Raw genomic sequence first — 18215 nt, forward strand, 5'->3', positions numbered from 1 at the left:
AAAGTTCCCTTGTTCCTCTCTAAAAGAGAGGTAGTGAGGGTGGGGCAATTTTTGTGCTTAAATAAAGAATATGCAGGGCAGTAGTCCAGAATTTTTTCCTTTTCTAAATCTTGTTTCTGTCTCCTTGGGAATAGAGTAGTGTTGGACTGTTTCCAGATTCTTAACCACAAATGAAATGTATTCCATACTAGCTGTAACTGGACCAAAAGTCTTTCTTTGTCCTCAGGACTAGTGAAGGGGTATGGCTGGGGATCAAAGGGGGATCTTTGTATTTGTAAAACACAAGGAAGAAGTTCATCAATGAATCAAAGGTAGCCTGCTGTTCCAAGTAAGCTCATAAAACACTACCCACCTTCTATTCCGTTTTTGTTCACAATTCTTTTTTGCCAAAAGGTAAATTTAATTTTATACCTCTCGTAAGTGCATATATCGATTCCCAAATGTTATTCTAGTTATTTTCTATAACTATTCAGTATCCTGCAGCCCACTGGTTGTTTGGCACCATTCTAAAATTTAATCTCAGCGTGGTTGTTTCCATTTTTTAAATACCATCCAGTATCCTTAATCTCCCTTGGCAAAATAATCATCCGACATCTACTTTCCCCTTATCTGTCTTCTTACTGGCTTTACAACAATACTGTAAGTTTCAGCGGCAAACTCAATGTCGTTTCAGTAGCTGTTTGGAGAGGCATTTTTGGCACCCACAGTCCCTAACTGTATTGTTCACTCTCCCCCACCCACATACAGCTTACCCCTTTCCCAAACATATAGGGGGCAATGAAGAGGTGATACAAGGGGGTCCAGATTCCACTTGTGTTTCCAAACTGTCCATTAGCCAAAACAGCAGCATGTTGTCCTCACCCCTGGCCCAACTTGGTATCCCCTGATATCCCCCTTTCTTCCAACTGGCTTTGCTTTCTTCTGTAATGGAGACGGGGCAGAATTTTCTAGGGAATTAATGTGTTGGTGTCAGGGGTGGGAGAATAAGTTCAGAGGCTGGTGATGAGCTGCATCTGCCCATCTCCCTCGGGCACTGACCCCTCCAGACCCAGAAATCCCTGGGGCATCTGGTAGAAGGCTTGTAACTGCCCCCGGGGTACAGACCCCAATCGGCTGGGGAAGTACATGGCATCTGCTCCCGTCGGTTGCGGGACCCCCTGGTGGCACGGCAGCATCTCCCCAGCTGAAGGCAGGCCTGGCTCAGGGCTGCTGTCTGGATACGGGGAGTCTCTGAGGTTGGTCATGCTTGTATAGAGGGAATCACGATTTGGTGAGTCACGTGGGGCAGCTTCAGCCTCTGACTCCTCCAGATCGCTTTGGTAGAGGATAGACTGTGCTCTCTGTAGAAGGAGAGGCTCCTCCAGAGCTTTGTACATGCGCTCCATCTCCAGGGAAGGGACCTCTCCGCCATCTGCAGCTGCTCCCGTTGTTGCCTCTTCATCTCCTGTTTCTGTTGGTCCTCCATGTGACTTTCCACGTAGGTTGCTGTGCACTAGCTCTGAAATTATCATTTTTTCAAAAGCTGCTGCATCGGTCAGATTTCTTCGGCCTCCTCCACTACCATCTGTGAGCTTGGAAGGATCCGGAGGGAAATCTCCAGCGCGGAGGGAATAACTATTATTAAAGTTACCATTGAGAGGAAGTGGAGGAAGAGGGTCTTTGCCACAAGGGTCTCGACTTAAGGTGTGCTCTAGAATTAATTTGACAAAGAGGACATGGTTAGTATGTTCCATGTTGCAAAACCAATTCAAAAATCAAAAGCTTCTCTGTCTTCCCAGCCTTATAGCAAAACTACCTATTCTATTTGAGACATGCGTACTTGTGGATATGATCTTAGCTTGAAATCGTAATTTTCAGTAAAAGCCTATATTTAGACGAGTTCCAAAATTAAGCCCTAATTCCTTATTGTTAAGGCTTTCTTGTGTACTTGTCTGTATCTGGAGATGATTGGTATCACGTGCATGTGTATATAATAAATATGTTTTTACAGAAGTTATGCATTCTTCAGATTGTACTTATCAGGCTCTAGAGGCACCGTATCAAGTAAAAGAGATATCAGTGGTCTTATACCCTTTAAAGAAATTATAACAAGTAAAATGGATGTACGGTTTTAGAAGAAAATACTAGAAAACATGCAGAATTCCCTTACAAACTTTAATGTGGGAAAGGCTAAGCTAAGTCTCTTTTTTCAGATGTTTTTCAGTAAGAATTAACTGTTTAGTTACCTATAGATACTTTACATTTAATAGGAATAGTTGGTTACTCTCAACTGGAACACGGTGAGTCTAAAGAATGCATGTCAGAAATTTGTGAGGTCAGCCCTCCATTTTCTAGAATGGGCTTGAGACTTTATTGTTCTTTGAAGAAAAAAATGGCCCGGCTTAACTAACAGTGGAATCCCATGCCATCCCTATCGGCGGTTGAGAAAACTTTCACAGTGACATGACACCCGAAGATTATAACCATATTTGTCACGTAAAGCCATATGTGGAAACTATCCAGGTTTTGTCCTGAGACTCCAGGTGAAGCTTTGCTTCTCCGGATCACCATGGAGAAAAACTGGGTTTCATTTCTGTATGTGGGGCTAGCCTTGCACGCAACATCAGCGACCCGCTGACCTTGCACACAACTTCAGCGGGTCGCTCACTGACTTCAGCGGACTGCCGACAACATCCGAGGGAGGGGTCTGGGTAGCTGGAGCGTGTACGGGCTTTGTCATTAAAGGGTTAATTATGTGTGAAATAAGTCCTTCTCAACATCATGCAACCTCGAACAGCATGGCATAATAGGAATAGCAGCAGCATGTGTCATATTGTTATGTTATTCCCATATAACAGCAGAATATACTTACTAGGATCTCTGAAGCTTCCTGCATCAGTGAACAAATAAAAGAATGGAGGGAATGAAAGAGGGAATTTTGTGATGGGATCAGTGAGATGGAGTTGGGAGCAGCCAGCATATGGGAGAGAGGGTGTGAAAAAGAAATAAAAGAGGAAAGAAAGGCATACATTTAGCAATTTAATATATAAACACGGGAATTATATTACAATTCATACTGTTAGACATCCAGTCCATCATACAAGGTAACAAATACAGGCAGTCCTTACAATTACATCAGTTTAGGATTTAGGAAAAGATGACGTATCCGAAGTCAATAGATACAGAAATGGCTCAGTAAACACTATGCTTGTACATTTCTGAATTACTGTGTGTTATGGAAATGTCAAAAACTGTCTGCACATTTCCTTAATACAGGTGCATTTATAACATATACAGAAGTAGGTTGCGTTACCAGTGGCATTATATCCCGGAGATGAAGGACTGAAACCAACAGACTCTGTGATTAGCGTATTATATGGACTAGTGCCCACACGACTCTGCAGCACAGGATTGGTCAGCAGGTGGTTACCCATGGTGCCTTTGAAGAGCAGAGAAGAAGAGTTACGCTATCTATATATGCTTAAAGGCGCCTGATGATTTCACTGCATACTACACAACATAAAAATGAGAAGCATTCTAGAGCTACCAACCTCTATTGAGGGTTGGAGTACTATTGAGGTCTCCAGCGATGAAGGAAGACTCTGTCTGTTTCCTGACCGTGTCATTCCACATTCTGCGGATCCTGCTCTGCGTGTAGTAGCGACTGTTAACAGTTGACTTGAGGGTCCCGTGTTCTGCCCCGGGGCCTCTTACGCAGCAGTACGAATGTCGCAAGCACTTACTGTACTCCTTGTGCACCTGCAAGGGAGGAGATCATAAAGAATGAGAAAAGCAGAAGAAACTACTACATTCCGAAACATCATATGGGGGACATGCATGTAATTATTATCCAATCGGAAAAAGAAAGATCCAAGGAAGGATGGTTATAAAATACAAAGCATCATTTATCATATTTGAGTGAGGAAAGTGGGGGAATGGGACTCATCTAGTTCATACCAATTTTTTAACTGTTGATTACATAGGATTTCATATTAATATGAAATATGAACATATTTTTTTCTATAATTAATAGTACACACCAAGTGGCTCTAAGAAAAGTATCCACAAGGTATATTTACCCTACTTGCCCAAAACTAACCCTTCAAAATATAATCTAGATAAAACAGCAACAAAAATACACTGCTGCCAAAAAATGTGCGGGAACTTCACTGGTCACAGTAATCCTGTGATCAGAAATTATCAGATCATGCACAGGGAGGTTTTTTTTTGTACGCCTAAAACGCATGCACCATTAGCACAGCAAAACCTATAACTGAAAAAAAGCCTGCAGACGACTCAAAATCATAAAAGCACATAATGACACTATAGAATGTGACGAGATTAAGCTTCTGTACAACAACATGGCATTTTCTAAAATAGTGCCACTGTTATACTGTTGTGCCTTGTTCGGCATTAAGGTGAGAACGCTCCGCTAATCTGGTTACAACCTAAGCAATCTTCTGTAATATTAGGTGATAAAGTGTTATGGCTGCACGTCTCTGCCCGGGAGTAATGTTCAAAATGAAATTTTTAGCTAAGGGACATGATAGGACTGCAGTGGTAGTTGAAACCCTGTCTGAGAAGTGTGCATTGTTACAAGAAAACCCACACACAGTAGGCAATATATTTTAGGGTACAGCTGTCTGTCAGAGCACAGGGCTCCTATATGTTGAAGGATCAACACTAACCTTCTTCTGCAGAGCACAGTGGAAGATAAAGATGAAAAGTCCCTGCAGAGCATTGAAGGTGGTGAAGAGATATGCCAGGACCAGAGACTCCTTATTAATGAAGAGAAGCCCAAAAGCCCACGTGAGACCGAGGAGGAAGAGGAGGGTAACTGCACCAAGAGCCCAAGACCTAAAAGATGGGAAAGAGGTTACAAATCTTGTGGAAGACGTATGTGCACCTCTCAAAGCCACGGTGCACCAGAAATGCGTAAAAAAATTAAGTAGGAGCCATGGGTAGGTTCAACCCTCACTTGATATTTTCCAGGCGACTGGAGTCTGGTTTTAGAACCGAGGAGGACCGAAGCATCTTATGGAGTGTGACCAATAGAATAAGGAGGTTCACCTACAAATAGAAAGAAGTATTTGAAAACAAAAAAGAGCATGACAGATTGGATTATTGCCTGTGCTGAGTAAAAATAAAAAATAAACTACTCGTTTACTGTGCTTGTAGATTTAAAACTAAGAATCTTATAAAAAATGCAACCAGCTCTTTCCAGCAAGAGGAAAAACCTAAATCTGTTGGATGTACATTTTGGTGACCTCACCATGTTACATCATATGCTGCCAAACCACCCACCTCTCGCATAGAGTGAGTAAGAAATAAATATGCAATCCTATTTTTGCATTTTATTCAAATATAAACCAATGTTTACCCAGGGAATGACAAAACCAACTAACTAAAATTAAAATTATCCAGTTGTCCAATTTTATTATTTTATTAGGATACTTATTCTATGGGTAAATATGAGAGAGAACACTTTAATGACAAAGAAAGGGAATATTTACTGTTAGAGTGCTGTGTAGGGAGAGTGCAAAATATTCATTGACTGAACTCTTTATGTTCAGTTCTAATTATAGAAACTTCCCTGCCCCTTTGAATTCTGATCACCCCTATCAACTAAGATTTCTCTAGAGGTTAAAAAGTTGTTGGTAAATTTGTTCTGATGTCAAGGCAAAGAAAATGAAAGCAAGAAACAATGATCTTTACTTTTCCCTCGACAATCACAAAACGCAATCACCAATGGAATCTAGCCAAGCAATATTAAACAACAGAAGCAAGAGTCCGAAAACAATAAAAAATAATGGCTGAACAACGTCATTTATCATATTCGACTACCGCTTGTAGGACATTATGTCCAAATCTGGCTCTGCTGAAAGTGCTAAGATACATCTTCTTTTATGTGAGAAGGGGGCATGGAAGTTGAATAGACAGCTGCTTTACACATTTCATCTATTAATGTCAATGTCTTGATGGTCCATGGTATTGTTACTGCCTTTGCAGAATAAACACAGTCTGCAAAGGGTTCCTTGCACCCCTTTTTCTTGAGGTCATGGACAGGGTGATCCATATGTGTTCCCTGTAGGTCGTAACTGAAAAGGCTCTCTAGTCATGTCTGTTTTCTTTTTTAACTTACATCATGGTTTATTCGTAAAGCCATGCATTTTGGATACTGGGAAAGGTGGCAACAGCATTTAGTAATGTGATTGCAGTTCACCTGCGCTTGGTAGATACAACTGAATTTATGTAATTATTAAGTATATATAAAGAACAAGTCCTAACCGTAGGACAGTAAATGGGTAATGTTCTGGGATTGTTGGCTTATGTTTATGGTTGATGGTTTTCAACTCTTAAGAAATTTTCAAAACCTTATTTGGTGCTGACTTTTGCAGATGAGTTGTGATCACTTTCTCCTCTGACATTGTCAGGGTTCAAAGTGCTAAGAAACTCCTAAAGAAGGCTATGTGAATTCCTGAGATGATTCTTGGACTTTCTCCAGAAATGTATTCATGTTTACATCTACCTAGGAGTTAGAGAAGAGTGTGGCTTTCAACCAAACAAACTTCCCATCTGGTTTAACCCACCCTGCTCCTAATTTATACTTTGCTCCATATCATTATCTACTTATATCACCCCTACAGAATTCAGCAGTGTCCTCTTCTAGCATGGATCTTGTGATGTCGCAGGCATGGGTATTCCACATTTCCCTAGGAATGGCTAAGGTAAAGATAACATCTGGAATGGGGTAAACACATCCAACCTAATTGCCTGGGGATGTTTGCCTTCCACTAATAGAATAATCAGTTATTGCTTTTGACTGACCCATATGTATATTACACATGATTAAAATAAAGCTTTTATTAAGAGACCATTTACTATATATATATATATATATATATATATATATATATATATATATATATATATTTATTTATTTAAAAGCGCCATCACAATATTTTTTCTACCTGTATTCTCTAGCCAGCTTTATTTGTTGATTGCGTGTTTTGTTCTTAATCAATAGTTATAGATTTATTCTAACATCACATAGATGACTGCATCCATTTCACATTTTCTTTATTTTATAGTTCCTGTCCTTTTACACAATCCCTTTAGATATTGGCACAGGGCTAATAGGGCAGCATAAAGAAGTATAACTTTAGCTTTAAGATTCCTTGGACGCTGTTAAGTGTTGGCTCCACAGACTCACTAACATTTAAAAAAAAAATGCTTCTGTTGCTTATGGCCCTTACAAACTTTTGGTTTTCCATATGTGACATTCATCAATAATGCACTGTGTATGCAAATGCCAGTGAAATTTGTTGTACTATGAGAACCTTTGTGGAATAAAAAAAATTACAGATCAGTAAAAGAGAAAACATGACCTTAGCTTTGGGATGCTACATAGTGTGAGTTTAGGTTTTTCCATAGACAAACATTGGCAGTAGAATCTTGTGGAAACCCTCCCCAGAACAGTGGAGGTTGTTATAGCAGTAAAGGGGGCCAACTCCATGTGAATTTTCTATTTTAATAAAAAGTATTCAAATGTTAGGTTATTGCTTTGATGTAAACTACAGAATGCATGTGTCTGCCCATACACATTGGGGGGAGGGGGGCTATGTAGAAAAAAACTGTTATTTTGTAAAGCTTGGCAAGTGGTCATTGTGGCAATCAATGGACTGTAGCTGATTAGTGCTCTGCTGGTTGCCATGGTAATAGGACCAATTTTTTAAAATTTGCACCAGATTCCCTTTTTATGCACCTGTGTGGAAAAGTCCTTAAAAAGTCAATCAAGTCTATTATCCACCTGCTTAAGTTGTTGCATTTCCATAAGCCAGTCTAGCCACGAGTGTACCAAAAGCATGACCACGTGCTGCTCGCTTTGTGGAAATCCAGGCTTTGTTTCAGCTAACACTGGGCATGACTGCCACTTTCAGAAGCTTGTAACGCAATGCGGGTAAGCTGTAGTTTTATCATAGGCAGCAGGAAAACACAAATCTAAGCAAAATGAACAAAAAGTATATTTTTCCTGACACTTTCCCCCATTGGCAACAGCTCTTAACACTGTATTTTTCTCATTTTGTTGCCAGAGTGCTAACAATTGCAGGTTTCAACAGTTATATCAGTGAAGTTATCTCATGTTCTTTTTAGCTTGATGACTATGTTCCGCTGCAGCCTTGGTTTCTGAAGCACTAGTGAGTTTTGATGTGCCCAATTAGTCTAATAGGTTTGAACGGTGTTTACTGGCGAAGGGGAGGGAGGGCTCACTCAAATCTACCTATGTCTGTGCGTCATAAAACAACCTACAGACCCAACTGAGTGGGAAACCTGAGACAGCCAACAGATGCACCAATCTCCCGGAAGTTTTTCCATAGAGCATAGAAAGCTTTGTGGGTAGAGTTTGGCATTTAAAAATCACACAATTGTCTACAATAGTGACCTAGGGGCTTCAGATTAAAGTAAATTGCATGTTAAGAATAACATCTTTCTAATGATTACATGACACCTAAACCTCAAAAAAATACTTAAAATACTTCATAGGATATTCGTGTTTAATAAAATAAATAAAATCTTGTGGAAACTTCAATTATCTTTGGAAGTGGAGTCTTGATATTTAATAAAATACAATACGTGCTGTAAAGTACCTGGGCAGAATGGATCAAGAGAAAGTCCAGGGGCAAAACGTGTCAGGTATATGGTTGGCCACCATTCCTGATCATTCTTCAGGTAAGGGATGAAGACTACTCTTGACCCTTAATTGTTCTGTGCCCTTTGCTGATGTAATCCATATTAAACTCTCATATGTGACAGCTACATCATCACTAGAGTAAAGAATATTTTCCACGAGATCTATTTTTTTTAAAGGGCATTACATCAGCCAGTAGAAAAGCTTTGCCCAGAGTATTGGTTCTCATGAGTGTTTCCCTCTCCTGCACCAGTATATAATTCTAGATGGTCTAAGCTCCCTCTGGTACTGGCCCTCTGCTGCTTACTGGGACGTCATCCTTGTGACTCATTGCATCTCTTTCTAAAAAAAAAATATATGGTTATAACACCCTTGTAAATGCTCTAGACTCTTATTTCACTGTATTTTTAGATGCATCTTCACAACATTCTGATCTGAGATAAAAATGATTTTAAACATAATCTTGTGACCAGCTCCTTTGCTTTGTAGCAGACATTGTTGCAGAAATAGCTTGAATGTTGTGGTTGAACGTTACAAAATACAGCAGCTGTCATAAATTCTAGAGAATTATACATATAATTCAATGTAGTGATGGGAAGTTCGGATCATTAAAGTGAATCGGATCATTTCGATTCGTTCACTGAAATGATCCGATTCATGATCCGGATCTTCGGATCACTCAGTGTGTCTGCACGGAGTTACTGTTTTCCAGTAACTCCGTGCAGGCACACTAACGATTGGCCCCGCCCCTTTCATTATGAATCCTCCCCCCTGCCTCCAGTGATGTCAATGAAGGCAGAGAGTCGTTCAAAGATTCGGATCTTACAGTGATCCGGATCACTGTAAGATCCGGATCACTGTAAGATCCGGATCACTGTAAGATCCGGATCTTTGAACGACTCTCTGCCTTCATTGGCATTCTAATCATTCAGAGAATGTCACCATACTGTTATAAATAAATACATTAATAATCACTGCCCCCAGGATTTACATTCCCCTTTACCTGCAACTGCACCTTAAATACCTAACTTTATTAAATTAATTAAATTAACCCTCACCATTAAATTAACCCTAAACACCCCATCAACCATGACTGCCCTAAAATTAACCCTTAACACCCCATCAACCATGACTGCCCCTAAAATTAACCCTTAACACCCCATTAACCATAACTGCCCCCAAATTAACCCTAAACACCCCATTAAGCATAACTGCCCCTAAATTTACCCTAAACACCCCGTTAAGCATAACTGCCCCCAAATTAACCCTAAACACCCCATTAAGCATAACTGCCCCCAAATTAACACTAAAGACCCCATTAAGCATAACTGCCCCCAAATTAACCCTAAACACCCCATTAAGCATAACTGCCCCCAAATTAACCCTAAACACCTCATTAAGCATAAATGCCCCTAAATTAACACTAAAGACCCCATTAAGCATAACTGCCCCCAAATTAACCCTAAACACCTCATTAAGCATAACTGCCCCTAAATTAACACTAAAGACCCATTAAGCATAACTGCCCCCAAATTAACCCTAAACACCTCATTAAGCATAACTGCCCCTAAATTAACACTAAAGACCCCATTAAGCATAACTGCCCCTAAATTATCCTTAAACACCCCGTTAAGCATAACTGCCCCCAAATTAACACTAAAGACCCCATCAACCATACCAATTTATTAGGTAATTTATCTGGAGTACATGCAATTAATTTAGGGGCAGTTATGGTTAATGGAGTATTTAGGGTTAATTTCAGGGGCCGTTATGGTTAATGGGGTCTTTAGGGTTAATTTCAGGGGCCGTTATGGTTAATGGGATCTTTACGGTTAATTTCAGGGGCAGTTATGGTTGATGGGGTATAAGGGTTAATTTTATGCTGATGACTGAGGGTTAATTTAATTAATTTAATAAAGTTAACTGTAGGTGCAGTTATAGGTAAAGGGGGGCAAACTCAGGGGAATCTAAATCCTGGGGGCAGTGTGAACATTATTAATGTATTTATTTATAAAAGTATGGTATCAGTGATATTCTCTGAATGATTCGAATCTCTGTAAGATTCGGATCCTTGTAAGATCCGGATCCCTGTAAGATTCGAATCATTCGACTCTTCGGTTCATTCGACTCTTCGGTTCATTCGACTCTTCGGTTCATTCGACTCTTCGGTTCATTCGACTCTTCGGTTCATTCGACTCTTCGGTTCATTCGACTCTTCGGTTCATTTGACTCTTCGGATCATTCGACTCTTTGAACGACTCTCTGACTCTATGAGTCATCGTTCCTGTGAGAATTAATGAGCTGTAACCTGACCCCAGAGTGCTCTGCAGATGACTCACAGCTCTAGGATCAGGTTACAGCTGCATGATGATTCACAGACTGAACCGCTACAAACGAATCGTTCAGTCTAGTGAACCGACTCATCCGGATCACTAAAAAGAACCGGATCAAATGAACGATTCGTTCATGATCCGGACATCACTAATTCAATGAAGCATTACAGGACATTTTGCTGGGAAGAAAAGATGGCTGCTCCCACTGTATGATTCTGGTAGAGGATTACTGCTGTGTTGATCACAAATTACAGCGTCAGGAAAGACTATAAATTTGTTGAAATTAATTACGTGGCAACTTATTTTTAGGTAGAATTTTCCTTTAATCTTTGAACTCTTTGTTTGAAGCTACAGTCGAGAAGCCACATTTAATCAATAAGCTATTGTCTTTTATCTGGTAGGAAGCATGAGTGATATCGAACTGTTCTCCCAGAAAAATTATCCGCTGTAATGGGGATAATTGCCTCTTCTTGTCATTGATTAGCAATGCACTTCTATGTATAATCTAAATTAAATGCTCCACGTAAGTGAATACTATCAGTTATTTTTGGCACTCTCTTTTGGTAACTGTGTTATGCAGTGTTATGGTAAAGAACCAGTATTATACTATCTAAAGTTATTTATAGAGATCCCTTTCCTGTTGTTATATGCATATGCAGTTGTTATAAAAGGTATTCTCGACCCTTTACGAAGACATCATATGGATTGGCTGCTCCATGGCATGTTAGTTAATTTATGAATTGATCTTTTTCCCCCCAAACACAGATCACCTACTACCTGAAAATAGATTCCTGTTTCATCCGTCACCATTGTCCAGCTCAACAGTTCAATCATTATTTTTCAACAAATAAAATTAAAAATAAATATGTTAAAGATGTATTGCTTGCCATGATTAACAGAACATCATTTTCTTTTCATTGGTGTCTGAATCATTCCAGGTGTTATTTGAGCAGCTCACCGCTGTGCCTAAATTATACTGAAATTATATTCCTATAAAAGTAAATTTTTGGTGTTTGTAGCTCTTTATGCAGTCAGTGTCTGTTATTTTTTTTTTTTAAAAAAACCTTTTAAAATCAAAGTAACACAACTAGCACAGTTAAAAGTAGGACAGAAATTCTTGCTTTGATGAATATACATGAAAGCAAGAGAAGTGCGAAGATGAAAAGTGTGATAACTCTCCTTTCAATTTTCTTGTTCGAGAAGAATACAGGAAAGTTTGTAAATGAGTGAGATCTGAGTGAACAAAAGAGGGAGAGGACTGGAGAGGGCTGTAACTGTGCAAAGTACTTACCACAATAACCAGTGAAACAGGCCCAATGAAGCTCCAGATAAAGTAGTTATCAACCCTCAGCCAACATCTGTAGGAACCAGGGAGAGAGGAACAAGTTAGGTGAATCCGGAACAAAAGAGAACAGAGAGAGAAACAGAATGGAGGATAATTAAAGGGGATACAACAAGTTGGTGTCCTGGGCTGGAGTTCTCACTGGACACACCAGGCAAGTGCCTAGAGCACCATATCATTATAGATGCCGTTAAAATATATACCAGCTTCCACATATGCTTTAAAGAAAGAGACTGCAAATAGTCTTTGTGTCAATGCCCTCCTGGAATGTGAACCTGGCCTTGTTAGTGATGGAGGAAATTCAGAGGAATGGAAAAAGTGCAAGACGGCCTTATGTAAGAAAGAGTACTTTACAATATGAAATAGACAGAAAGGTGTTCTCAAAACACGACAGAAAGGCAAAGCGAAGGACCAACAAATATATGAAAAGGGACAGCAAGGAAGAGACAGATACAATCCAGGGGGGCAGTGAAAGAGGTCTATGATCTCTCACCAAGTCCATTAAATAGGAATGTCTTTGGACGTATGTGAGTGGGTACCTATCTATCTTACGTTTATCTATATATATTTATCTGTGTGTATGTATATATAGACCTCTTACCAGTTCTCGTATATTAATGAATTACAAATGGTACATTAAAATTTCATTCTGGAGGAAATTTTCTTGTAAAACACTGGAACTCCTAATCCATGTGTATACAGTTACCTTGGTGTTACTTTGGTAAAACTACATGTAGGTCTAGTGCAATAACAAGCATTGTTTTCACCATGTAAGAACTGGTTATTTACTTTAACCAATGGTAGTTCAGTTCTCCTAGTAAAATATAAATTCATGTGGAAGTATTTATTAAGATTATTAATTTGTTGGCTTAAATTGTCATTTAAGGAAGCAAAGAAATGGTTGAGTTAGCAGAGTTAGTAGGCCTAGTTGTGTAGCGCTCAGCCACTTTCTCACATGGTTTCATTCAAGTCACTGGCAATTTTGTGGTAAGAACTTTGTGGAATTATGTTAAAAATTATGTTAAAAATGTATTGTTTTCCCTTTATACCAGTAATTGCTTCATTAACGCCTCAGCCTTACTGAGTGACACTCACGCTTTATCCGTTCCATAGCTCCTATAATCCACAGCCGCCGAAATTCCCACCACAAGTGCAGGGAAAACGTATCCGCAGAGGTAGTAGTACTTGCGGCGAGAGTGCTCCGTTTCAAACACCTCCACTAACATGAGATAAAGCTGAACTCCCTCCAGGCACAACCAGGAGAAAGCTGACAAACTGAAGAAATGCAAAAGCCCTGCTAGTATGGGGCACACCACCTAAATGTGAAGCAAAAGGTGTGGGGGGGGAAGCAACAGAAAAAAGTTAAATATTTTAAAAGTAAATCATTTATCATGAACCATTTCTAGCCCAAACACTATCCTGCAGTGATACGAAAATACAAACCGGTAGTTCTAAAAGTTTGGTTATCTTTCTCTCATCTTATTTCAATAAACGTTATAGGCATAATATTATTATAGTTATAATAGCTTCAAATCCCGTTTAACCAACCCAATGTTGTATTTTACCAACAATTAAAACAAGAATTTGATTTCTAACACAGATTGCTCGTATAAGGTATTTCTGAGTGGGGTAACAAGTAGGACATTTTCAGGAAAGCGGGCATTTTGATACCTGGTACTGTGTCTTATCAATGCCGGTGAGGAAGAGTAACTCTGCCAGAAACAGACTGACACACAGGTTCTTGTGGATGGTGTTTCTGTCAGTCTGGAGACCTCGCAGGAAGCAGAATGTAGAGATACAGATTCCGAGACAGACCAGAGAAATCACAATGCCCACCCACGAGATGACCGAGAGCAGCAACTCATTAATACGACCCTGGTACTGAAAGATACAACAGTCAGAGAGTTCACTTCTAAATTACAAGGTCCTACATGTACGGGTGCTGGAAACTGCTTCCACACTAGTTCAACGTTCATACAAGAGCTATTCAGTGTTATTCAGAACATCATAATTCCTTTCATACTGTGACTTTCAATTACTGTATAAACGTCAGCATTTCAGTCCCATGTGGCATGACAAAGGTGCACGCAGAACTGAAACATTACTGTTTTTGTGGTGCATTAAATCCAGTATAAATAGAATGAATGCATGCTGGATCATTTCATGTATGTGATAAACTGCAAATAGCCTCTCCAAAAATAGTAATGGTTTCAAAGCTGGAAATATAAAAAGGACACCAAGGAGAACAATAGCTGACATAATTATTGCGTATTATGGCATTAAAAAGTAGTAGGTGCAAAAATAAAGGTGAAAAAACAGACAGAATTGTAGATACAAGTCCTTGTACTCAGGAGACACATCACCGGGCAGGCAATGATAGAAAGTCAGATTTTTGAGATTCAGCTCACCATGTCCCTGTGTGACATCAAAACAGCAAAGTTGGTGAGATGGCTGCATGCGCAGGTTGTGTGAGTCTTGTTCGTGTGAAGCAAACGACAGCCCTGGGAGGACCAGTACCCCAACATAGAGCGTTCAGAGTAGTTCCAAAACGTGCAGTTGGCATTGAAGTGGTTTTTGGTCTGAGAGATAAATAAATGGTAGAAAACTTTAGCGTTTTAACTGATAATGGATCCCTCATCTGCCACGCCAATCCAGCTCTGCAACTCTTGTTCAACACGCTGTATTATTCTTACAACACGTCACCGAGATTTTCTTAAAAGCTTGCTCATAAAACATGGATTTATAATGCATGTAAATTTGTGTTAAACGTTTTTCCTCCCAACAATGACTGTTTCATGTACTTCCATATTTCACATTTCTCCCTAACATAGATCACAGGAGATAAAATTTTGACTAATAACTCCATACACTTGAGTGACCTGCACACCTTGTGTGAATTCTGCCTTAACGTCCCAGTATATCATGTGTTCTCACAAATTGGAGATATTTCTCTTCAATGATCTGAACAGAAATATCTGAAATTGTTTTTATCATTAATTTTGCAGTGTACGTAAACAGTGATTTAATCATAAAGGAGCTTGTGGTAGATTTGTTTTTTAAACTAATTAATATTTAAGGTAAAACCATATAAAGTATATGAACAGGAGTTTTCCCATCATCCTATCATAAAGCTCACAATACAGTACATTAAATTTGATGTATCTCCAAAAACATGTTGTGAAGTAATCTATTGGGAATCTTACGATGTATAAGCAACAACCAAATAACATAAACATGTAAGGATATTTCTAGTTATTGTTTTTTTAAAATTTTTTTATACTACTGTAGAATGGCAGCTTCAAATTATGCATGTATTACGTGAATTCTTTGTAACAAAGAGCCATAGACAAATGCATGGAAGGGATAGGTTTCCTCAATGCACAAAAATCTTCCTTGATGTATTTCAGGACAGTCTGATCTATTCTGTTTTGTGACATTTTCCTTTCTCACTATGCAAGAGCTTTTCTTGCTGTGTCACCTGTAGATGTGGCAATGTGAATATCACAGGGTCCATGAGGAAGACTCGGCTGGACTCCTTGTTAATTGAGGCCGCGATGATCTGCGAATTCACCACCAGTGAGTGTCCCGTGGTGCCACTCTCTCCTCCAATACGCACAGTCGAGTTTTCAGTGGACAGGAATAACCCCAGGTTATTGTACAAAACAAAGACCACCTTTACAACCCCTATAGGAAAGACACAAAGAACATAAAGGACAGATGATATAACTGAAATATGGATATCACAGGAAACAACAAAAAAAAATTCCAAATTATTAATTAGTTACCAAACCTTTTGGCAACCATTATCATAATGCTGTATCTGGTAAATATTCCCATTAAGTATATGGGAGGAAATGTTTCAGACAAAACACATTGATAACTTTTCTAAATCTTCTAAATAAACCTATGAAATATATCTATATATATATATATATATATACACATATACAAATACATATATACATATACATACACACACATTATCTGTATGCCAGTGCTTATTCTGAAAGTATTTTAGTAGTAAATTTGTGACATTAATACTTCCTTAGAAGTGTCCTTTGGTGACATTTTTCTATAAAAGAGCATCTCCTAGCCTTCACTTCACAGGTGGAATAACTGTGAAATTACTTCTAAGAATCCCATTCTGTTTATGTGCTGTACAATTACTATTAGCACCAAGAACTCCACAGGACATTTTTCTGCTTTTGTGCCAACATTTATATAAACAGGAATCTTAGTAATATTAACGAATTTCCAGTTTATGTATAACTTTGCACATCGCTGAAGAGCATACGGCTGCATAAAAATGGTAGCAGCAAAGGTCAATATCTTAAATGTTGTTAGGCTCCTTTTATTTGTAGTTTATTTTACCTTCAAAGAAACCTGATGTTGAAAATTTTTTTTACATGTCCAAAGACTACATTTAACACCTAAATAAGTATAATGTGTTCATTTGTTTGCTTTAAAGGCAAATATGGTGGAAGAGTGGTCCAGGATCATTTAATTACTGGGAATACTGTTTCCCTAACTTTTCTAATGTTAGAGCAAAGCATAACTACAACTGACAAATGGTACCAAGGGCAAACGGAGATTGAATTAAAACAAGTTTGGGTAACCTGTATTCCTCAGGATCTAATTGAACATCAGATGCTCTCAACCACAACTGAGCACTTTTTATGATGTGAACGGATCAGTAAAATACGTATTTGTAACAAAAAGGTCATGGAAACTGGAGCAGTCAAGTATGTGTAGACTTTTAAAGTTTTGTCATTTTTTTCAGATGACATACAAATTGTAAGTGCCCCCAGGCTTCAACAAATCTATTTGTATCTGAACAGAAACCAGTTAAAGAGTAGAGTGCGAAGAGCCATACTATAACAATGCTGTTAAGTAGAGGCCTCATGATTCTGTTCATTCAGAACGGTTCACATAGAATCATGTTGACAATCAAGTTTGATCAACTCAACTGAATTCAGGGACTCGACAATTCACTAACTGTCTACTTGACCGCAGTTTGTCAAGTCAAATGACGTCAACTCAACCAACAACTCTCAGCAGGTAGCTATGAAAAGCTTTGCAATTTGTCTATTCACAGAATATCCTAAACTCTAATAAAATAGGAACCCTAGCATGTTAAACGTTACCATGTAATACATATTGCTTAAAGCCCTATAGAAAGGGTGAGATAAAATAAAAACTTAAAGTAGCCCTGCTAATAAATATCTAATAAATGCATTTGCTGAAGTGCTCACAAGCATTGCTTTTTCAGTCCTTCACCCCCCCAGCTCTATTAGAATGTGATTTATATGATTGCAAATTACTTTATTACCCTATTGACCAGTGCGATATAGGTTTTATGGAACAGGCAGTTTACTCTTTAGATTATCAGGGATCAGACTAGGGCTATTTTTCTACTTTTCTATCTTGTGGGTGCTTTAGCAAGTGCACATATTAGATATTTGTTACTAACACGACTACATTAAAAGTTGTATTCTATCTCACCCCCCCCCCCCGTCTATGGGGTTTTTAAGCAATATGTATTAAAGGTTAAGTTCTAGGCTACTAAGGTTCCTATTCTATCAGAGTTTAGGTTTTTCTTTAGTGGTGCTCCCTTGTTAGTGTGAATAGGATAGGTTAGTCACAGAATAGACAAAAAGTCAGATTAAAAAAAGGGTTTTCACCATTGACTTGACAAACGGATTCCCCATGATGACTTGTAAGTGTGACAGATAGACTCGCCAATCGGCTTGACAGCAGTCAAGTTTAACTCAGCCGCATTGTGAATGATCTGTATCTGTCCACCCATTATCAAATTAAGTGGGTTGGTGATGTTCATCACAATTGTAATTCAATAACGGGCAGAAAAATAACG

General features: G+C 38.8%; 1 protein-coding gene across 2 annotated transcripts in view; it reads right to left on the reverse strand.

Moving 5' to 3' along the window:
- Nucleotides 1–376: 376 nt before the first annotated feature.
- Nucleotides 377–18215, reverse strand: part of ADGRL1 (adhesion G protein-coupled receptor L1) — a 130753-nt gene continuing 112914 nt past the window's right edge. The window contains exons 12-22 of one of the 2 annotated variants that reach the window (XM_053462173.1): nucleotides 15822–16027; nucleotides 14752–14922; nucleotides 14015–14224; nucleotides 13439–13659; nucleotides 12293–12359; nucleotides 4958–5049; nucleotides 4668–4836; nucleotides 3531–3738; nucleotides 3293–3418; nucleotides 2852–2869; nucleotides 377–1690 (exon numbers count right to left, since the gene is read on the reverse strand). In XM_053462173.1, coding sequence (XP_053318148.1) covers nucleotides 990–1690; nucleotides 2852–2869; nucleotides 3293–3418; nucleotides 3531–3738; nucleotides 4668–4836; nucleotides 4958–5049; nucleotides 12293–12359; nucleotides 13439–13659; nucleotides 14015–14224; nucleotides 14752–14922; nucleotides 15822–16027 — 2189 coding nt within the window. In that variant the 3' untranslated portion in view covers nucleotides 377–989. The remainder of the gene's footprint in view (nucleotides 1691–2851; nucleotides 2870–3292; nucleotides 3419–3530; nucleotides 3739–4667; nucleotides 4837–4957; nucleotides 5050–12292; nucleotides 12360–13438; nucleotides 13660–14014; nucleotides 14225–14751; nucleotides 14923–15821; nucleotides 16028–18215) is intronic. The other variant, XM_053462174.1, reaches the window with a different exon arrangement.

Source organism: Spea bombifrons, chromosome 4, assembly GCF_027358695.1.
Source record: "Spea bombifrons isolate aSpeBom1 chromosome 4, aSpeBom1.2.pri, whole genome shotgun sequence".
NCBI classification, from domain to species: Eukaryota; Metazoa; Chordata; class Amphibia; order Anura; family Pelobatidae; genus Spea; species Spea bombifrons.